At 58.0% G+C, this 16,281-nt stretch overlaps 2 protein-coding genes across 3 annotated transcripts; one reads left to right on the forward strand and one right to left on the reverse strand.

The window, feature by feature from the left end:
- Positions 1-985: 985 nt before the first annotated feature.
- Positions 986-10,571, forward strand: Lrrc47 (leucine rich repeat containing 47). The gene is made up of 6 exons (XM_051171734.1): positions 986-1,621; positions 4,561-5,013; positions 8,738-8,854; positions 9,453-9,767; positions 10,099-10,188; positions 10,322-10,571. Exons 1-6 carry the CDS (start codon positions 986-988, stop codon positions 10,565-10,567), a joined length of 1,857 nt encoding a protein of 618 aa, XP_051027691.1. The 3' UTR covers positions 10,568-10,571.
- A 2,781-nt stretch (positions 10,572-13,352) lies between these two features.
- Smim1 (small integral membrane protein 1 (Vel blood group)) lies at positions 13,353-16,142 on the reverse strand. 2 transcript variants are annotated; one of them, XM_051171956.1, is made up of 4 exons: positions 15,996-16,142; positions 15,590-15,707; positions 13,737-13,855; positions 13,353-13,496 (listed from the first exon to the last, which is right to left on the reverse strand). In XM_051171956.1, the coding sequence occupies exons 3-4, from the start codon at positions 13,844-13,846 to the stop codon at positions 13,370-13,372; spliced, it is 237 nt and encodes a 78-aa protein (XP_051027913.1). In that variant the 5' UTR covers positions 13,847-13,855; positions 15,590-15,707; positions 15,996-16,142; the 3' UTR covers positions 13,353-13,369. The 2 variants fall into 2 exon arrangements, with proteins under 2 accessions (XP_051027913.1, XP_051027914.1); XM_051171957.1 differs by having other exon boundaries at positions 15,857-16,001.
- Between the last annotated feature and the right edge of the window lie 139 nt (positions 16,143-16,281).

Genomic DNA, 16,281 nt, shown 5'->3' on the forward strand with positions numbered 1-16,281 from the left:
TGGCCACTATGCCTCGCCATGGAGTATTAATTAGTACCTATGGATACTCGCTGGCTCCGTTGTCTAAGGAAGACAGCAGATCCAACTTCAACTTCTTGGATCACCTTGCAGAAACAAAACATAATGATGGCGATTAGGTCATACCTTGGTCCAAGACTGGCCCCTGTCTCCAGGCCCCCTGTACTGGTGATTGAGCCTTGGACTGAGTGTTTCTACTGAATTGTTGCCTGCCCCCAATTCTTCCCCTACTTAAACCATGAGGCAGTACCCTGAAGACAGACTAAGGGGCAGTCTATCACTGGAGCCGTTTATCTCTTTCCCCCATCCCACTATGCCATATATACTAATTTTTTATTTCTCATTGTCTGTCTCACGTCGCTCAGGCTGGCCTCAAACATGCAATAAACCCGAGGATGACACTGAACTCCTGATCCTCTTGCCTTGACCTGCTGAGTACTGAGATGACGGTGTACGCACCACCGTGCCCCATATAATAATAAATGGGAATCAAACTCAGGGCTTCGTGCACGCACGCCAGGAAAGCGCTCTAACAATTAAGTTACATTTCTCAGAATAATTGTGTCCTTGGTCTTTGGATGGCCACTCTAGCCTATTAGGATTCCTAGGATGTGTAACTAACACACACACACACACACACACACACACACACACACACACACACCACACACACACACACACACACACACCACACACACACACACACACACACACACACACACACACACACACACACACACACACACACACACACACACACACACACACACACACACACACACACACACACACACACACACACACACACACACACACACACACACACACACACACACACACCCTGTCCCACAAACTCCTGCGCGGCGGCGACTCTCTAGCGAACGAGTGTCCCACTCTATAGTCATTTCGGGCCTGCGCCGGAAATGAGGCGCCGCACTCCGGAAGCGGCGCCCTTGCGGGGGGCGCGATGGCGGCGGCAGCGGCGGCGACGACCGCCGTGACAATGTCCGAGGCCTGGCCGGAGCTGGAGCTGGCGGAGCGCGAGCGGCGTCGCGAGCTGCTGCTGACCGGGCCGGGGCTGGAGGAGCGGGTGAAGGCGGCGGGCGGGCGGCTGCCTCCGCGGCTCTTCACGCTGCCGCTGCTGCACTACCTGGAGGTGAGCGGCTGCGGCAGCCTGCGCGCCCCGGGGCCGGGCCTCGCGCGGGGCCTGCCGCAGCTGCACAGCCTGGTGCTGCGGCGCAACGCGCTGGGGCCGGGGCTGAGCCCGGAGCTGGGGCCGCTGCCGGCGCTGCGCGTGCTCGACCTGTCCGGGAACGCGCTGGAGGCGCTGCCGCCGGGCGAGGGCCTGGGCCCCGCCGAGCCTCCGGGGCTGCCGCAGCTGCAGAGCCTCAACCTCAGCGGCAACCGCCTGCGCGAGCTGCCCGCCGACCTGGCCCGCTGCGCCCCTCGCCTGCAGAGCCTCAACCTCACCGGCAACCGCCTGGACGCCTTCCCCGCCGAGCTCTTCCGGCCAGGGTCCCTGCCCCTGCTCAGCGAGCTGGCGGCTGCCGACAACCGCCTGCGGGAGCTTAGCCCGGACATCGCGCACCTGGCCTCGCTCAAGGTCAGTGCTGCCCCGAGGTCGGGGGTTGCCTTCGCCTCCGCTGCAGGTCCAGCGCAGCTCGAGGGCCTCGGGCCTGTGGCGGTTTGAAAGTTATCAACCTTGGGCTTTTGTGGGGAGAAGTCCCAGGATCAGGGAGCCAGGGCTGTCTGTCTGTCTGTCTCTCTTCCCCTCTCTCTCCCCTCCCCTCCTCTCTTTCTCTCTCTCGCTCGGTGTGTGTGTGTGTGTGTGTGTGTGTGTGTGTGTTTGTTTGTTTATAACTGATCGGGTTTCCCAATGGCGGAGCATCCAGACAAGGCTCGACGGATTGAAGTCTTCTGTAATAGTCAGAGGTCGGGGGCTCGTGGCTTCCTTTTCAGAGAAAGCCGCACTGCTTTCCCGAAGCCAACAGCAGCACACCGAGAGCTTTCCTTGCGACGGTGAGGGACTGGGTTCTTGTGCTCTGTGCTCCCAGGCTCATTGCACTTTGAGTGAGGGATGATGGGAAGGCAGGCCGACCTGATTCCAGTCTGGGATCTCCGCAGTCGTCATCACTGGGTCCTGCCCACCTGGCCGTGGCCATCCGCCCCACCCCTTACCCCCTGCATTTTCGTTAGGGTAGGTCTGTGTGTGAGTTTATGCAGTCCTTTCCTAATGAGCATATATAAACAGAGCGGCTGGACTGCAAGGAAGTTAGCTCTGGAGAGAGAAGGGCTCATGCAGTACATCTACGTATATTTGCAAATATGTCCATAGGCGTATGTGAAGACTTGGCTGTTATTCTGGGGGGCGTGTCTCTGTGTATGTTCTCTCTCTGTGTGTGAGAGAGAGACAGCGAGAAGGAGAGAATGAATTGGGCCAGCCACTCTGCAGAAGGATACCTGTTGTTTTGGCATCTGCTGGAGGAGGCTGTGGGATGTGACTCCCTGAGGTGCCTGGACCGCTGGGTCGTAGGCATCCATCCCTGTGGCTCAGGTCGGACACAGGCTGTACACTGTTTTCCAGGAGGCTGATGACTTGCAGTATGGTGCCGCTCCTCTGTCAGCCGCCGACCTACTCTGGCTCTAAGAATTGATTCACCTGCCTTTTCTGCCAGGTACTTTGCTGGCTGTTCAGCTGACACTGGGCCGAGCTAGCTGTGGTCTGCACATCATTTTGGCACCTCTCATCTCACCTGCCGGCTGAAAGTGTAGTTGTCTCTCACCTGCCAACTGAAAGCGTAGCCGTCAGCCCTCTTGTCTTCACTCCTTGTCACTAACCCACATTCCACTGGTTAAGAAAGCAAGGTCCAGCCGGGCATGGTGGCGCACGCCTTAATCCCAGCACTCGGGATGCAGAGGCAGGCGGATCGCTGTGCGTTCGAGGCCAGCCTGGTCTACCAAGCGAGTCCAGGACAGCAAAGGCTACACAGAGAGACCCTGTCTCGAAAAATGAAAGAAAGAAAGAAAAAGAAAGCAAACAAAGTCCAGTGCAGGCAAGGCTGCGGACACAGGAGCCTGCGTGACTTGGCCCAGGACAGTGGCCCCAAGGCCTCTACTTGTTTCCGTGCTTCCAGAAGAGAGAATCCAGTGCAGGAAGCTTGGTCACTGCCTGGAGCTGCCCCAGCACCTAGCCACACCCGCCCGCGGGGCTGCCAACAGGACCACAAAGCCATTCCTGCTCCTAGTCTGGGAGGAACACCAGGAGAACTCTTGAGTCGTGGCACTTGGGGCCAGGACTGCAGGGGCAGCTGCCGCCTCCGCAGAGAAGCTGCAGCATCCACAGCAGACAGGTTTCCACGGCAGCCGTGCACCGTGCTGCAATCTCCTGCCTGCACACCTCCTGTTCCCAGACTGCCTGAGTTCAGAGGTGAGGTGTCACGCCATGGTGGCTGTACACCTCTCCCAGGCTCTTCCCAAAAGATGCTTGATGTAAGAGCAGAGTCCCCACCAACCTCAGGAAGAAGTGTTTGTGTGTGGGTCTCAAAACTGCTTCCCAGCCAGCGTGCAACACAGGGTGCTTGTGGACAGAGAGGCACAGGGCAGCACTATCCTGTGGACATTGAGCCGTCCTCCTCAGCAGAGCATCTGGGACTGCTCCTGTGAGAGACCTCCAACACCAGGCTCGTTAACTGTTGGTGTCCCTCACAGAAGGAGAAGGGGCATTGGGACCGACCTCAGCCCCTCCCAGCCACTTGCACATAATTCGTGTCATCTGGGGCAGCCATCACTTGTGCTGGGTTGACACTTTGCAGTAGTGCAGCTGCTTTGCGGTCACTCACATTCCTGTACTAAGCCTTGTCCAAGTTCTATAGGAAAACTCACTGAACTCAGTGGCTCCCAAGTTGAACATTTGCTGTATAAGGCAGGGTAGGCAGGTGCCTGTCTCTGTGGCACCCAGCCTGCCGCTGGGGCTCCACCAACCTAGACTACCTGAGGCTGAAGGGCTGTACTCTGTGTTCAGAGCAGCAGCATTTGTCCATCAGTAGAATGCAACAAGAAATTCTTCTCCACACAACACTAGGCGATATGCGTGTGTGTGTGTGTGTGTGTGTGTCAAGGACACAGTGGCCCTACTACCTTTCTGCAGCCCACTCTCACAAAAGAGCAGTGGTGAGAAAGCAGTGTGCCACTCAGCGGTGATGTCATAACTTGATGTGGGGAGAGGGTTTGTTGGTATTTCTCCGCTTTTATTAATTAAACTGAAGAAATAGCTGAGTGCCATTTTGGGAGCTTATTTGAGATTTGAAGGGGTCCTGGTCTGTCCTCTAGCTTACTAATAGGTCTGAGTATTTGCTACCTTAATTGCAGGCCTGCCATGTTGAATTGGCTAGCCTCTGCAGCCGAGGATGGGGGAGAGGGGAACCAGTCAGCGAGCAGTTACGGTCATGCAGGTAACTCATGGGTAGCCTGGCTGTGGCTGCTGGACTGTTGTCTACTTGCCCAGACCTGGGCGACCTGACTCTTCTCTTCTTCTCACCCCAGACCCTGGACCTCTCCAACAACCAGCTGACTGAGATCCCTGCTGAACTGGCAGACTGCCCTAAGCTCAAAGAGATCAACTTCCGAGGGAACAGGCTTCGCGACAAGCGCCTGGAGAAGATGGTGGGTGGCTGCCAGACCAAGTCCATCCTAGAGTACCTGCGTACTGGTGGCCGCGGAGGTCGGAGCAAGGCTCGGCAGGAGGGCTCCGAGAAGGAGGACAGAAAGAAGAGGCGTGAGCGAAAGCAGCATCGGGAAAGCGGGGAGGGCGAGGAAGAGGCAGCCGAGTCAGCCAGGCTGATGCTCAAGGTCTTGCACGTCTCCGAGAATCCCACACTGCTGACGGTCAGGGTGAGCCCGGAGGTCAGGGATGTGCGCCCATACATCGTGGGGGCTGTTGTGAGAGGTATGGATCTGCAGCCAGGAAATGCACTCCGGCGCTTTCTCACCTGCCAGGTAGGCACTCAGCAGGCAGACTTGGGGCCACATGCTGGAGGTGGGCGTGCATGCAGTGTGTGCGGTGGAGTGTGTGCTGAAGAGGGCGTGTGTGCAGTGCAATGTGTGCTGAGGAAGCCGTGTGTGCAGTGCATGCTGAGGAGGGCGTGTGTGCAGTGCAGTGTGTACTGAGGAGGCCGTGTGTGCAGTGTATGCTGAGGAGGGCGTTGTGCAGTGCAGTGTATGCTGAGGAGGGCGTGTGTGCAGTGGAGTGTGTGCAGTGGAGTGTGTGCTGAGGAGGGCTTGTGTGCAGTGTGTGCTGAGGAGGGCGTGTGTGCAGTGTATGCTGAGGAGGGCGTGTGTGCTGAGGAGGGCGTGTGTGCAGTGCAGTGTGTGCTGAGGAGGCCGTGTGTGCAGTGTATGCTGAGGAGGGCGTTCTGCGGTGCAGTGTGTGCTGAGGAGGGCGTGTGTGCAGTGTATGCTGAGGAGGGCGTTGTGCAGTGTATGCTGAGGAGGGCGTTGTGCAGTGTAGTGTATGCTGAGGAGGGCATGTGTGCAGTGCAGTGTGTGCTGAGGAGGGCGTGTGTGCAGTGTATGCTGAGGAGGGCATTGTGCAGTGCAGTGTGTGCTGAGGAGGGCGTTGTGCAGTGCAGTGTGTGCTGAGGAGGGCGTTGTGCAGTGCAGTGTGTGCTGAGGAGGGCGTTGTGCAGTGCAGTGAGTGCTGAGGAGGGCGTTGTGCAGTGCAGTGTATGCTGAGGAGGGCGTTGTGCAGCGCAGTGTGTGCTGAGGAGGGCGTGTGTGCAGTGCAGTGTGTGCTGAGGAGGGCGTGTGTGCAGTGTATGCTGAGGAGGGCGTGTGTACAGTGCAGTGTGTGCTGAGGAGGCCGTGTGTGCAGTGCAGTGTGTGCTGAGGAGGTCGTGTGTGCAGTGTATGCTGAGGAGGGCGTGTGTGCAGTGCAGTGTGTGCTGAGGAGGGCATGTGTGCAGTGCAGTGTGTGCTGAGGAGGCCGTGTGTGCAGTGTGTGCTGAGGAGTGTGTGTGTGCAGTACAGTGTGTGCTGAGGAGGCCGTGTGTGCAGTGTATGCTGAGGAGGGCATTGTGCAGTGCAGTGTATGCTGAGGAGGGCGTGTGTGCAGTGCAGTGTGTGCTGAGGAAGGCGTGTGTGCAGTGCAGTGTGTGCTGAGGAGGGCGTGTGTGTAGCGCAGTGTGTGCTGAGGAGGGCGTGTGTGCAGCGCAGTGTGTGCTGAGGAGGGCGTGTGTGCAGCGCAGTGTGTGCTGAGGAGGGCGTGTGTGCAGCGCAGTGTGTGCTGAGGAGGGCGTTGTGCAGCGCAGTGTGTGCTGAGGAGGGCGTGTGTGCAGCGCAGTGTGTGCTGAGGAGGGCGTGTGTGCAGTGCAGTGTGTGCTGAGGAGGCAGTGTGTGCTGAGGAGGCCGTGTGTGCAGTGTGTGCTGAGGAGGCCGTGTGTGCAGTGTATGCTGAGGAGGGCGTTGTGCAGTGCAGTGTATGCTGAGGAGTGTGTGTGTGCAGTACAGTGTGTGCTGAGGAGGCCGTGTGTGCAGTGTATGCTGAGGAGGGCGTTGTGCAGTGCAGTGTATGCTGAGGAGGGCGTGTGTGCAGTGCAGTGTGTGCTGAGGAGGGCATGTGTGCAGTGTATGCTGAGGAGGGCGTGTGTGCAGTGCAGTGAGTGCTGAGGAGGGCGTTGTGCAGTGCAGTGAGTGCTGAGGAGGGCATGTGTGCAGTGCAGTGTATGCTGAGGAGGGCATTGTGCAGTGCAGTTAGTGCTGAGGAGGGCGTTGTGCAGTGCAGTGTATGCTGAGGAGGGCGTTGTGCAGCGCAGTGTGTGCTGAGGAGCGCGTGTGTGCAGTGCAGTGTGTGCTGAGGAGCGCGTGTGTGCAGTGCAGTGTGTGCTGAGGAGGGTGTGTGTGCAGTGCAGTGTGTGCTGAGGAGGGCGTGTGTGCAGTGCAGTGTGTGCTGAGGAGGGCGTGTGTGCAGTGCAGTGTGTGCTGAGGAGGGCGTGTGTGCAGTGCAGTGTGTGCTGAGGAGGGCGTGTGTGCAGTGCAGTGTGTGCTGAGGAGGCCGTGTGTGCAGTGCAGTGTGTGCTGAGGAGGCCGTTGTGTGCAGTGCAGTGTGTGCTGAGGAGGCGTGTGTGCAGTGCAGTGTGTGCGAGGAGGGCGTGTGTGCAGTGCAGTGTGTGCTGAGGAGGGCGTGTGTGCAGCGCAGTGTGTGCTGAGGAGGGCGTGTGTGCAGCGCAGTGTGTGCTGAGGAGGGCGTGTGTGCAGTGCAGTGTGTGCTGAGGAGGGCGTGTGTGTAGCGCAGTGTGTGCTGAGGAGGGCGTGTGTGCAGCGCAGTGTGTGCTGAGGAGGGCGTGTGTGCAGTGTAGTGTGTGCTGAGGAAGGCGTTGTGCAGTGCAGTGTGTGCTGAGGAGGGCGTGTGTGCAGTGTAGTGTGTGCTGAGGAGGGCGTGTGTGTAGCGCAGTGTGTGCTGAGGAGGGCGTGTGTGCAGGAGGGCGTGTGTGCAGTGCAGTGTGTGCTGAGGAGGGCGTGTGTGCAGTGTAGTGTGTGCATCCATCAGGCTGACTTGGGACTGCATTGCTGGGGATGGACAGCATGCAGCAGGCAGATATGGGGAAGCTGCATGTAGGGTATACCGCTGGGGCTAGCAAGTCAGGGGCAAGAGGTATAGGCGGTCTCTGTGTTTCAGGCCCCTGCTCCAGTGGTTGCCCATCGGCTCTGGTCCAGGATGCAAGTCTGTTGCCGATCTCCAGCAGACCCATGGTACCCAGCGCACACCTGTGTCAAGTGTCTGCTGGGCCACTGTTCCTCCACACATGGTGCTATCCGTTGGACATGAATTTATTGATGTTTGATACTAGCAGGACGTTTGTGATTTCTGCAGTAAAAGGCACAGCCTGCTTTATATGAAACCATGTTAGAATTGTCTCCTCTTGCCAGACAGATCTCTGAGATTCAAGGCCAGCCTAGTCTACATAGCAAGTTTCAGGCTAGCCAAGGCCACAAAGTAAGAGTTTTATCTCCAAAAAAAAAAAAAATAATAATGGCCAGGCAGTGGTGGCCCACACCTTCAATCCCAGCATTCGGGAGACAGAGGCAGAAGGATCTCTCTTAGTTCGAGGCCAGCCTGGTCTACAGAGCTAATTCCAGGACAGCCAAGGCTACACAGAGAAACCCTGTCTCAAAAAGCCAGAGAGAGGCAGGCAGGCGGGCAGAGAGACAGTAATGCTGATGAGTAAAGTGACCTCTCCTCAGCACCTCACTCTCGTGGGAGCACTTGGGCCTGCCGACTAGACCACTCCTGTGGTTGCCTCTCTGGTTCTGCCTCCCTTGAGGAATGAAAAGCACATCTTTGTGTTTGTGCCTAGTAGAGACAAGTACAGTATGTGCAGGTCAGGCCAGACGTGCTGTCTGTGCTCCCTCAGCAGCTCAGGGAGGAAGCCAGTGGTGCCCTCTCCTCAGCCACGCCCAGCCTAGATGCACACCTGCAATCTGACTTGTAGATGAGATAATAGGTGGAGATGAAAGTTCTCCAAAGTAAGTGCCATGTTCTAGAATTAAAGAGAAGAGAAATACTGCTGGTGACCAGAAAAACACATGGTTGGGAAACAGAGAGATGCCCCTTTGTGGTGGTGAGCTTGCAGGCTGGGAGGGCACCACAGGCCCATGGCCCCCATGTAGGTGCCGCCCTGGACAGCAGGGACCCTGACGCCTACTGCTGTGCTTTTGTCTGTAGACGAAGCTTCATGATGACCTCTGTGAGAAGAGGACAGCGGCCACCATTGCAACCCATGACCTCCAGGCAGTGCGCGGGCCCCTGTTATATGCAGCCCGGCCACCGGAGGACCTCAAGGTGCCACCTGATCTGCCCCTTCTGTCCACACTTGCACTTCTTCCTAGGAGACTCAGGGGCTGAGGGTTGGGCCTGGGAAGCGTAACCTGGTCCTTTTCAGGCATAACGGACATGACATCTGGCTTCGCTCTGGGATCCAGGACGTAGCTGTGCAGATGCCCATTGCAGGGAGGGGTTTGGAAGGGCTTTCTTTACTGAGACAGGGGCTCGGTAGTCCTGTCTGGCCTGGAAGTTTTATGTACTGCTGACTGGCCTTGAACTCAGAGAGATCCACCTTCTTCTGCCCCCAAGTGCTGGGATTAAAGGCATGCGCCACCGTGGCTGGCTAGCTCACCAACTGTAAGCAGTGACTTTGGTTTATGTCCCACTTAGAGAGCACCTACAGTGTGAGCTGAGTCACCGTGGTGAACTTGGTTTAAGTGAAGCCCAGCGTGGGGCTTTGAGTGCTGTGCACGCGTCTCCAGGGCAGTCTCTGGAGATGTAGTCAGCCAGTGTGCTTCATGTGGCAGCCCGCCCCCCAGCTAGAGATTAAGACAGCATCCCTCATGCGCAGAGGTGCACTCAGCGGCATGATCAACTGTGCGTTCTGCTCCTGCAGATCGCGCCTTTGGGGCGGAGAGAGGCCAAAGCCAAGGAGCTGGTGAGGCAGCTGCAGCTGGAGGCTGAGGAGCAGAGAAAGCAGAAGAAGAGGCAGAGTGTCTCAGGGCTGCACAGGTGGGTCATTGGCATGTGCAGGAGGTCTGGGCACACCACCCATCACTGTCCGTGTGGGCTCACACCATGCCTGCCGCCTGGACTCCCTCCACACAGGTACCTTCACCTCCTGGACGGGAAGGAGAACTACCCCTGTCTTGTGGATGCCGAGGGAGATGTGATTTCTTTCCCACCTATAACCAACAGTGAGAAGACAAAGGTAGGTAGGCAGTGTCTGCAGTAAGGTCGTGTCCTCTAGGCTGTCCCAGCACCCGGGGGCCCACTGTGACAGAAATGCAGACAGAGGGCTGGGGCCCTGGCTGGTTCCTCATGTAGCCCAGACTGATGAGGTAAGAGTCCCCATGACTCCCCATCTGTACCGCGCGCCCGCCTACACGCTGCTGGAGCTCTAACCCAAGGCTGCATGCGTGCGAGGCGGCAGCGCCTCCTCCAGCCCCGGTGACTCTGCTCGTAGATTTTCCCTCTGAATGCACTGAGCAGCTGGTGTCCCGACCCCAGTAACCATTCTCTCCTGAAATCCAACTCTTAAGATCAAGAAGACGACAAGCAGCTTGTTCTTGGAAGTGACGAGTGCCTGCAGCCTGCAGCTCTGCAAGGACATCATGGACAGCCTCATCCTGGTAAGATCCTGGCTGTGAGGGGCGGCGTGGTGTCCCGCCCTTGGCTCTGCGGCTATTTGTTTGTTCTTTGGGTTACTGCAGCCCGACTCCCTGGGTCACTTCTCTCAGTTAAAAACAATATTTTTGTTTGCAGAAAATGGCAGAACTGAACAAAAACACTTCAGAAAATAAAGAGGAAGATGCACTCTCTGGAATTGAAGCTGATGGCAGTTGTCGGCTTTCGGATCCCAACTTGAGTCTGAGAGCTGAGAGGGATGGACAGTGCCCCCTGGTGGTGGAGCAGGTCCGCGTGGTGGACCTGGAGGGAAGCCTAAAGGTGGTGTACCCGTCCAAGGCCGACCTGGCCACTGTGCCCCCCCATGTGACTGTGGTTCGTTGACATCAGTGTGTTGCCAGTCCCACCTGTGTCCCCACAGGTGCTCTGGGTGTCCCACCTGTGTCCCTCCAGGCGCTCTGTGTTTCAAGGTCCTGCTCTTGTCCAGGTGACTATTGTAGTGTGCGATGGGATTCTGCTGGCTCCTGTTCCCGTGGGTTGTTGACATAACTGCTGGAAAGTCTGAATCACGTGGGCATGGATGGCTTAGGGAAGGCCCGGCTCCTGCTGGCCATGCGGTGTGAATTCAGGCTTCTATTGAGCACTATTTTTCTACAACATGTTAATTGCTTTTTTTTAAAGCATCAGTTGTGCAGAGTTTGGGACATCATGTGGTGATTTTAGTCTTCTTAAGAGTGTGTTCCTTGCACGGCACTGCTGTGTCCCCAGGATGGCATCTGCCTTCCACAGTAGTGCCCAGGTCTGGCGTGCCGGTCATTGCTGGCACGTGCGGTCCTCGGCCACGGAAGCCATCTGGGCCCACGGAGTCCTGTGTGGCCAGACAGAGTTCTGTGAGTGGATGGGAAGGCTGGTTCATGGACTCTCGGCCAGTGACTGGGGCACATGTGCTGCACACACAGCCCTGCAGGCTTCCGTGTCTGTGTGTCCGTTGTGCACATCCTGTCTCCACACATGTTGCCGTATGTTCCCAGCACACAGCTGCCATCTCTGTGTCCTAAGGAGCCAGGCAGCTGCAGAAAGGCCTTGTGGGCCCATGCCTTACCGTGGCTGAGACGAGAACCAGGCCCTTCTGCCTCTCCTCTTGGCCTTTGACCTCAAAAGACGATTTCTGTCTTGTATAAAAGAACAGTGGTTTGGGCTTGGGGTTTTGTTCTGTCTTGAGGCTGTGCAAGAGCCTTTAGTTGTCAGAACCAGTGAGGTTCCGGGTCCCTCCCAGCAGTGTCCTGGACAAAGCTGGTAAGTGTTTGCAGAGCTCCATGAGAATTACAGGCCCTGAGTGGCTGTGGTAAGAGCTCACCTACTCAGTGTGGCTTCACCAAAGTGTGTGAGGGTGGCGCTATCCATCCCCCCCTGCCCCCCGCGGTTCCTGCTCTTCCCTCCAGCACAGCCCATGTATGAGATGGAGATTTTGGAACTGTTTTTACAGATACAAGCAGAATGCCTCTTTGTTCTAATAAAACTAATAAAACCCATTGGTGGCAGCATCTCTGCATCCAGCAGCCTTCCTGTGTCTCAGGGAGAGGCATTCACATATGGTAAAATACCCCACCAGGGTGTCCATGACCTTGGGGTCACCAAGGCAGCTCCCTGCAGATAACTGGCCTGAGCTCCAGGCTGCAGACTCTGGGCAGTTGCCAGGAGTGGGCTGGGAGCAGTTGACCCAGTTTGAGGGTGTGTGTTGCTACCCTCCTTGCCCCCCCCCCCAGCCGCCACTGTCAGCTCAGGAGTTCAGGGCTACCAAGAGAAGCCTGGGTACGCCTTTCTTTCATCTCTGCACGAAATACACGGATCGCACCCATATTCCTGGCTCAGCCATGTCTGCACTATCCAGCCTGCTTCTGCCCCCAGGGACCCCCTGTTCTTGACAAGGGCCACACTAGCCCTTGAAGGGGTCCTCCTGGGACCTCCCAGTGCCTGTGTTGCAGGCTCAAGGCGGGGGGGGGGGGCGACAATGCTTAACCATCTTACCTCATTTGGGGCCTGTGAGTGGGGACAGTGATGTCAGAGTTAAGCCTAGGCCTCTAGTGCAGAGAAGCAGGCCAGTTGGAGCAGCTCTCCTGGGAACTCCCACTGCAGCTCAGGATGGCCCAAACCACAAGCTCTTAGGATGAGGCCAGCCATACCAGCCTCTGGCCAGCTTGGCTAGCCCCTCAACCTGTCAATGTGGTAACAGCAAAAGGGACGGGCTTCCCAGCCAGGGAGCAACAGGGGTTCAGTCTCCTGGCACCCCAGCCTACCTGCCTCCCCTCTCTGTCCACACACAGCAGCTGCCTGGTGCCCTCCACCCTTAGCCTGGTGTGGTCCACTGGAGAGGGGATCAAAGTCCCCACTGAGCTGCAGCACCCTCTAGTGTTCAAGGCCTTGTCCTCACATGGTCCAGTAGGGAGGGAACAGGTCCAGCCACATCTTGACCCTTGGGTCTATGTGTGTTCTTGGGAGAGAGCCCAGGTAGGAGGGGTACATTCCAGGACGGAGCCAGACAGCAGGAGCTGTGGAGAAGCAAGTCATGCCTGGCTGGGCAGCACTGTCAGGAACCCACTGTTCTTCAGGCTCATAAAGGAGTAGGGGCCTATGGGAAGCAGACGGTAGGGCACCCAGCTGCCAGCTCTCTCAGGGTCATTTGTGAGGAGGTAAGCCATGGAGGACATGCCCAGCTTGCTAAAGAACGCAATGCTGTGTTTGAGATGACAAGACCTCAGTCCTGTCTGAGTCGCCTAGAAAGCTTGGTAGGAGACCATCATTACTCAGGGCTCTGCCTGCACAACCAGGGATCTGGAAGGCCTAGAGGACCAGGAACCTCACACAGCAGCTCACCTGAGGGCCGCCAAGTGCCCCTCTGCACAGATCATCCCTCATCCCAGCCTCGGCTAGGATGGGGAAGATACCACCTAGCAATGGCCAGGATCTTGGTTCCCTACAGCTCTGCTGTGGAGCCTGGTCTCCAACATGTGTGCCTCTAGTGGCTGCCCAGCTGGGCCCCCCTTGTGCGCCAGAGCTGCCAGAGCCATGCTGTGCTGACAGTGCACACTGGCACGTTCATCTGCTCTGTGAGCATGGGCGGGAACCCCCAGGGCCGGGAGTGAGGCAGCATGGGAGGGACCCCCGGAGGTGGGAGCAAGGCAGCATTTATTTGCACTTGTGCACATAGTAGCCAGTGACGTAGCCCAAGATGAAGATGACCCAGAAGAGGACCACTCCAACCAGCACCTTCATGGCGATGCCCAGCTTGCCCGAGCACAGCTTCTGGGAGATCCTAGAATGAGAACCGCCGGTGAGCCCAGGCCAGGGCTACAGAGAGGCTCCTGAGGGGGCTTGTGTGGGGGAGGGAAGCCAGATCGGGAAAGTAGGTGGGCTGAGTGCTGCTGGAGTCAGTTACCTGTCTACCCCAAAGGTAATGCTCAGAGCCGTGGGCACCTGGGTGGGCTGACACAGGGGTCCAGGTTGGACAGAGCTGCTCAGTACAACGGGGGCCACTGGCTGGGTAGGATTTTACCTCCTATAGCATGAGGCCTCCTCTGCGCTAGACACGGCTGTCATGCTGACTTCGTCCCGGCTGCTGTCATCCCATCTGCTGTAGTGGACACCACTCTCCTGGGACTGCATGCTGTAGGCCTGGGGTGGGGCCACAGTATTCAGAGTGGAGAAAAAGCAGGTATCAGACCAGACCTAAGAAGGCAGGCTGGAGCTGCCGTTAGGGGAGGGTCACCTCAAGGGGGTGGGGGACTTAGCCGGATTATTAGAAACTAGCTCAGGGTCACAGTAGAACCACCAGATAAGGAAGGAATTCCAGCCCCGTGACATGACGCAGAGTGGTGGCCCAGCCCTGACCCTCAGGAATGTAAGCCTCTGCATCTCCAGCTGGGGCCTCTCATGCTGGCCGAGGGGTTCTCCTCCCTCCTGGGACATTATCAGGGGAGGCAGCCAGGGCAGCCCCCAGAGACCAGGAAAGCATAGCTGCCAAAGACCTGATAACCGTCTTGCTCCCCTGCCCTGCAGATAAGGCCGGAGCTCCCCTCCAGAGAGCCTGGCAAAGGGAAGGATGAGCAGTGGCTGGTGGCTGGTACGGCCAGCCCAGCCAGCCAAGGAGGAGGCCGGGCAGCAGCTGTCCTCAGCCCGCCCCCCCCATGCCCCCCCCCCTGCTGCCTCTGAGAGGAGGTAAGCAGGGCTTCTATGGGTCCCGGGACTCCAGCGGGCTCTAGGGTGGCAGGAAGCAGGGACAAATGAGTGCCTTGAGCAGAAAGGTTCCTATCACCAAAACCATCCCCGACTCCCTCAGGGACAGCCACCCCTAAAGAGACCTGACAGTGGGCTGGCAGGAGTCACTGTGACAATGTTGCCATGCATGGTCGCTCCTGCCTGCCTACCTACAGGCCTACACTGGACACTTGACTAAGCATCTCCTTTGCCCTCTGACCCCTCCTGCTACCTGTTCACCTAAGGGGAACAGGACAGACAGCAGAAGGCTGTGAGATAAAGGTATGGTGAGGTGGCAGGTACCCAGTGTCCCCTCTCATGGCGCCCAGCTCCAGGACCCTGTCTCCCAGCAGCTGAGGCAATGACATTGTAGCCCATTCTGTATAACCCTGGACGCTGTGGTCTAATGGCACAGCAGGCCACTGGGCTGCAGGAAACAGCTCCAGAGACCCAGGATGCCAGGCAGAGTGGGAGGAAGAGGCCCTCTTAACCGCCACACACGTGTCCTCGGTGGAGCCTCTGGCTGACAGCCTGACGGGCCCCTGTGTTGCTGAGTGTGTCAGATAGAGCCTGCCAGCTGCCTGTACGAGGCTGTCCTTTCCTCTAGGTGGACAGCGGGCTGTTGGACCCAGGTGGTGGCCACATTAGGGTGAAATGGGTTAAATACCCAACCCTTCCTTTGCCGTGTCACCAGCTGTGGGCAAAGTGCTGGGTACAGTGGAACTGGAGGGGCTATGAAGAGGGAGCTTTTTCTTTTACTTTCCTGCTCATGTGAGCACTGGAGCTGCTACACCACACATGCCGCCTACATAACCATGCAACATGAACCCTGAATGGGCTGTTCCAAATCTGCAGCAAACCCTGACCACTTGTACATGTTGGAGTATGAGAAGAGCCCCCCCCCTGCCCCCCAGTTTGTTCATTCCTGAGGGAGCGGGGTCCTGTTTGGCTGGAGAGGCCACTAGATAGCAGTGAGCTCCTGGGCCAGGCTCTCCTGGGCTTCCTTCATCCTGATCTGCCCAACCACCAGAGACACAGTAGGAAAGGCCCACAAGGCCCCTTCAGACCCAGAGCCTCCCCTGAAGGGAGCCCAACACGCCGCTGCCCATTAGACCCGACTGCCCACAGAGCACCTCTGAGACCCCAACTTACAAAAGCAAGTCCTGGTGGGAATGAAGCCTCTGGTGCTCGGGAAGGCTGTCAGGGTCTGGCCACCCGGATCCCACCTTCCCCCAGCAGGGCACGCCAGGACGTGAGATAGGGTTGGTGCCTTAAATAAAGAAAACAGAGGTGGGAAAAGAGTTGCAGCCCGCCAGGGGAAAGGAACTGGCCCCAAGGGTGTTCCCGGGGAGGGTGGGGGGACCGACGAGAGCTGGGCCGGCAGTTCCGGGCCTGACAACCCTTGGTGGTTAGGCCTACCTAGCCCTTCCCACTCCGGAATTCTCCGGCCAAGGAAGCTCTCTGGCCCCGGAGGACATCGGAGTGGTGGGGGCCGTGCTGGCATGCCCACCTCCCTGAGCTGCGCGGGAAGCTGCCGCCTCTCTCTGCTTTGTCTCACCTGTGCCCCTCGCTAGGGCCGCTGCGCACGCCAGGGACGCGTCTCCAGCCCCTAGGGTGACGGGGGCGGGGCCCGAGGCTGGGGGGCGGGGTCTGAAGGGCAGGATCGAGCCGAAGGAGGACAGGACGGGAAACCCAGACCAGATGAAGAGGGGCGGACCCCCCTCTGGCTGCCCCAGCCCGCCGCAGAACCGCGCTGAGTCACCAGAGAGGCCTGCAGAGGGCGCCAGGTCCTTGCCCAGCTTCGCAGAGTCCGTCAGGAGCTCAGAGAAAAGCTGGGCTGGGTG

This window comes from Acomys russatus, chromosome 29 (genome assembly GCF_903995435.1).
Source record: "Acomys russatus chromosome 29, mAcoRus1.1, whole genome shotgun sequence".
In the NCBI taxonomy this organism is placed as follows: domain Eukaryota; kingdom Metazoa; phylum Chordata; class Mammalia; order Rodentia; family Muridae; genus Acomys; species Acomys russatus.